Source organism: Triticum dicoccoides, chromosome 5A (genome assembly GCF_002162155.2).
Source record: "Triticum dicoccoides isolate Atlit2015 ecotype Zavitan chromosome 5A, WEW_v2.0, whole genome shotgun sequence".
Taxonomy (NCBI): Eukaryota; Viridiplantae; Streptophyta; class Magnoliopsida; order Poales; family Poaceae; genus Triticum; species Triticum dicoccoides.
In genome coordinates this window covers 632,573,410-632,578,732 of record NC_041388.1, presented here as the reverse complement: position 1 = coordinate 632,578,732, position 5,323 = coordinate 632,573,410, and the positions used below count along the sequence as shown (strand labels likewise).

General features: G+C 46.2%; 1 protein-coding gene across 1 annotated transcript; it reads left to right on the top strand.

The window, feature by feature from the left end:
* Positions 1-247: 247 nt before the first annotated feature.
* LOC119300247 lies at positions 248-4,690 on the top strand. The gene is made up of 4 exons (XM_037577268.1): positions 248-953; positions 1,040-1,139; positions 1,678-3,151; positions 3,670-4,690. Exons 1-3 carry the CDS (start codon positions 248-250, stop codon positions 2,078-2,080), a joined length of 1,209 nt encoding a protein of 402 aa, XP_037433165.1. The 3' UTR covers positions 2,081-3,151; positions 3,670-4,690.
* The last annotated feature ends 633 nt before the right edge of the window (positions 4,691-5,323 follow it).

The window sequence follows — 5,323 nt, the reverse complement described above, 5'->3', positions numbered from 1 at the left end:
GATGGTTTTTATTGAACCATATCTTACTTTGTACTACACTTATATGATTTGTATTGGTTTACATACTCCCCTGATAAATACCAGGCGCTGGATTATTGGATCACTACTTTAGACATATCAAGAGATATGAACCGGATGGATGTCGGAGGCTCCTCAGTGATTAGCGACTCTCGACCGTCGGATCGAAAGTTCCTCGCAACATAGACCGTCGGATCTTGATCCAAATCAAGAGATATGAACCGGATGGATGCCGGAGGCTCCTCAGCGATTAGCGACTCTCGGCCGTCGGATCGAAAGTTCCTCGCAACACAGACCGTCGGATCTCGATCCAAATCTTTGTGGGTCGTTGGATATTTACCTGATCAACATCAGCCGTTGGATAAAATTCCAATTCCAACAGAACGTAAATACAGTGCCCCCACCGGGGCATTTTGGTCATTTCGCGGAGGGGTGGTATAAAAGGGGTGGCTCCCGTGGGAAAAACCCTAGCCGGCTCCCCTCGCGCGCGCCTCCTTTCCCCTCCCGCACGCCTCCTCTCCCCTCCTCCCACCCACATCGCCGCTGCCGCCACCTACCGCCTCGAACCGCGCCGTCCGCGGCTAGATCCGCCGCAACAGAGCCCCCTTCCAACAACGACGAGCAGCAGTGGAGGGAGGACGAGGAGCACGACGGTGGCGGCGGCGGGGAGCAGCAGCGGCAGGCCAAGGCGGCGCAGCAGGCAGCGGAGGGAGGACGAGGAGCACGGCGGCGGTGGCGGCAGGGAGCGGCGTACAACGCCGCCAGGGCCGTGCTGATGAGTCCTCCTCCTCCTCCTTCCACCCCTGCAACCTCAACCGCCGCCCGGAACCCTACCGATGGCGCCATAGATCAGATCCTCCTCTCTCCTCATCTCCCTCGCACTACACCAGCTGCAGGCCATCTCCGACGAGCTCATCCACGGGTCTCCGACTATGGTGCGTGCGCATGATCCCTAAATCCCCTCTCTTGTCGGTTTCTTAATCTCCCCTCCTTGTGATTCCTTTGTTTGTTTTGTGTGCAGCTGCTCCGATCTGGAAGAAGGGGCCGGTGGAGCTGCTGCTGCTGCAGGTGGACGAGGCACGAGCTCTCATGGCTCCTCCCTCCTCCTACCCCCTGACGTGGTGAACTCCACCCCCTCTTCCTACCCCCTGCACATCTATCTTATTTTTATTGCAATTGTGGTTCTGGACACAACCTGGTGGTGATTGCTATTGTGCAATCTCATTCAATTTTAATCAATACCCGTTTTGTTTCAGTTTGAATGTGTGTGCAACCAATCAGATTTCTATTGTGATGTTTAATGCTTGCTGGCCCCTTGTTGTTAACTAGGGGAAGAAGAAGAAACCTTATCTATTTGATTTGAGGAGAATCATGTGTATTTCTTTCATTAGAAGTACCACTGCTTGTATTTGCGTGTTTCCAGCAGCCATCTATCAAAAAAAACTACAGTTTTGGATTGTTGATTTAGCGGCATCAATCATTAATTGTTCTGCTATGTATGTTCTTAACTATGACTACCCGTTTAGGCGGCTCTTAGGTTAATATGGTCTTGGTTTTGAGTGGATCTCCGACTATTCCGGGTGGGCATGAATCTCTTCTTTGTTTCTTCATCTCCTATTATTCTGATTCCTGCATGATGAGGACAAGCTGCTTCTGCAGGTGGACGGGCCCTCATGGTTGCTGCACTCTCTCATCGGGAGTAGGCAAGAGAAGTGTCAGCCGCCGAAGCAGACGAGCCGAGCCATTAGTGGTTGCATCTTTGACATCCTTTCCTAGCGTGATCGCCAGCAGAGTGCTCGAGTCTGGAGGGGCAGCAGACGGTGGTGGGCGCTTGCGCCGTCGCCATCTCGTTCGTCCTGCCCGCCCGACCCCCGATGCTCACTTCCCCGGCGTCGTCGCCGTCGTCCACAACCACCGCCACCGCGCCCCCACCCTCTCCCCATCGCTGCAGGGGCCCACCTTCTCCCAATCTCCTCATCCTTCTCTCCCGTGGCCAGTGGATTCGCCCCTCGCGGGATCGATTCTTGTGTTTGTATTTGTTGGATTGCTTGCTTATGTCTAATGAAGAGAGTATATGTCCTGCCGTATACCTAGAACTCTTATGTTTGGTTAATTATTTTGATTTAGTTCCTTAGGTTAATATAATTTTATTGTGGTTTTTTACAGATGTTTCATTTTACCTAGGGATAAAAAGTGCAATATAAAGGTTCATTAAACAAACTGAACTTATATATGATCATTTAGGTGCTGAATTTGTCTATCTGAACTTTATTGGTACTGAAATTATCTCATATAAAGTAAGTGATTCATTTCCCCTCGAGTGGATAAACATATAGTGGAAGAAGGGCTTCTATGTCATACCCATGCCTTCATATTTAGTTCCATGCTAAAGGATCACTAAATCTCGGCTCCTCCATTGTTTTTCTTATCAAACTAGAGGGCTTCATAAATATTGTATATATGTCTTACCAAGACATTTTCTAAGTAACATAGTGAGTTCAAATTCTTTTTTCTGTAACCTTTGATAGAAGGATCCACACATGTTTTGTTTTCTGCGTGTATATTTGTGCTACCAAGATTGCATTATATTTTTTTGAGTCCAGAGAGATGGACCTTGCTCATGATGGCAGTCAGTGTTATGTTTACTTGATAATCCTTAATTTTCCAATTCACAGCTTTGTGTACTGCTGTTATACACACACTTCCAAAAGAAATATCAGATTTTGTTCTTTCTTCTTTTAAAATTAAATATGCTTGAATTTCCTTTTGTCGATTTCTAAACTCACCTTCCTGATAGTTTCCATACATGCATATACCCTTTTTGGTCATTATAGAAATATATTGTTTTAACGATGCCTGTTAGCTACATATGTCAGAATGTAACTAATTAATTTTACTTCTCGCGAAGTATATTTCTTTTGTTTCAATAAGAATTATGCACAACTCGATATTTAAAGGTGCATTTGTCTAATTTTCTTTATTTCAAAACTGCATATGCAGGAGAGGCTCACACTAAGGGAGGGCTAAATTGTGAGATATCCTTGTTTGGTCCTTTCCATATACCTACAAGGCATGAATCAAGATGGCATGGTTTATCATTGAACTGAATGCTTCCATGGAACTTTGGTTTCAGGTGATAACATGAATATATACTTTTTATGGTTTGGCTAGATGGTCCTTCTAGATTTTGTCTGATTGTGTACAAGTAGTCGGGTTATAATTACCAAAACTTACTATTTTCGACCGTGGCTGTTACTACCTTAAACAACGCTGATTTTCTTTTAGTACTACAGTTGTTGCCCACTGCCGCCATGTCCGTCCAGCTAGCGCGTCACATCTGCCACTTCTCCTCCACGGTGTTTAACATAGGTAGCACGTGGGTTGTGCCTATGTGAGCCATGACGGTGCTGCCCACATCCCTGCCTCATTCGTGAGCATCACCAAGCACTAGGAGTCTAGGACTGACATGTAACTGGAGTATTGAGTACTGAGTTTCAATACACCACGTCGATTAACCTCTGTCCAAGGCGAACATGAGAATGATACTCTAGATATGGTCCCACTTATTCTGGTTCACAAAATGCAGTAGGTAAGAAATTCATTTATATTTTTCATTACATTTGGTCATAAGATTTTACTTTGCTTTGCCAGGAGAGTTTCACTTCATGTAGCGGCGTGGATGTCCGGGGAAGTGGTTCCTCGCCGGCTGGATGGCGTTCAGGCGCAACCCCGGCGCCCACTGATTACTGGCTCGGCTACAACCTCCCTCGGTGATCTCCAACTTCCTCCTGCTCCTCAATTTCTGTTTGGGGAATTCTTCAATTGATAAATTGAAATGACTGCTGGTTAGGTAATTAGTTCACTGAAAAGATAGGCCATTGTCGTTTAATATAGTTTTTGGTCTCATTAACAACACACGTTGGTGTCAAGACGAGCGACATGGCCTGTTATGATCAACAACTTCTGAGTCATAGGATTTGATGCATTATTCTGTGTGAAAAGGGGCAATGAATGCGTGAATTAAGTTTTTTTGGTTTGAAGCAACTAGCAATTTCTATGTATAACTATACTAATAGATGAGAGCATGTGTGCATATGTGGTTTTCAAGGAGAATTATGTGACCGTGGCGTTCGTGCTCGTCGGCGGGACGATGCAAGGCGCAACTCCGACGCGGTCGCGTGGTGGATGTGCGGTGTAGGAAGCGGTTCCTTGCCGGTTGGACGGCGTTCACGCGCAACCCCGGCGTGCAGTGAGTACTACCTCGGCTACAACCTCCCTCAGTGAGCTCCATCTTCCTCCTTCTCCTCTGCTTTGGCTACTGTATGGGACATGGCCATCCAGAGATAAGAATAGAAGCTCTCCTTCCAGCTCCTCAGCGATTTGGGCTCCTGGCCGTTGGATCTGCGCGCTTGATGCGATCCGAGCCGTCGGATCGAGCCCTGGAACGACCTTGTCCATCGGATAAAAAATAGTTACTGCTGGAATGAACAGTTTCACCTAGACCGTGCCACCGCGCGTAAATAGCCTGCCCCACCGGGGGCATTCTCGCCATTTCGCTTTGTCTGTGGCTGGCGTTCGTGCTAGGGCGATGATGATTAACTGTGGCTGGAATAAGTGTGCCTTTGAGCAATCAAGGCACCTGTGGGTATCAAGTTGGATCCTCCCTGTTGTCTCTAGAATCCTTTTTGATCATGTGATACCTATTGATCTGTCCTTGGATGGTCATTCTTGTTGAGTGATAACCAGGGCAGCTCCATTGTGTAAACAGATTGATCTGGTGATAAGAGATGATGGGGATAGGTTATATGATCGAGAAAAGGCGAATCTGAGCCCACTATGCAATAAAACTGCAGCTACCTCCCCTAATGTGTGTAGTATTGAAGGCAAAAGAGAACTTTTAATGTCTTGCTACTTTAAAATTCCAAAAAGGTGCATTCTTCCTTTGCTGGTTACTGATTCTTCATCTTAAGGTGACCCCATTTATATAGTGGTTCTATCCATCTGATTTGAACTGGGAGAGGGCCACTGATTCTTGATCTTAAGGTGACCCCATTTTTCTATGCCTCATGCTCATGCTGCTCTATGTTCCCTTTTAAAGATTCTTGCTTGCATTTTGGGTTGGTTTTCTGCTCTATGTTCCCTTTTAGCATTTCTTTCTGCTGTTGCTGCATTCCCTTTTTTGTATATTACATGTTCTTTTTGTATCTCATTCTGCATGTAACATAACTAAATAATACATTGAGATGAAAGGTTATATCTGATATCATTGAGAGGAGCAGGCCAACATCCCTACCTCCCTCTTCAA

Excerpts from the sequence above, each read along its gene's own strand:
- LOC119300247 (XM_037577268.1), top strand. The coding sequence starts at position 248 with ATGCCGGAGGCTCCTCAGCGATTAGCGACTCTCGGCCGTCGGATCGAA. Across the intron at positions 954-1,039 it reads TCCACGGGTCTCCGACTATG|CTGCTCCGATCTGGAAGAAG; the intron begins GTGCGTGCGCAT and ends TTTTGTGTGCAG. Across the intron at positions 1,140-1,677 it reads TCCTCCTACCCCCTGACGTG|GTGGACGGGCCCTCATGGTT; the intron begins GTGAACTCCACC and ends CTGCTTCTGCAG.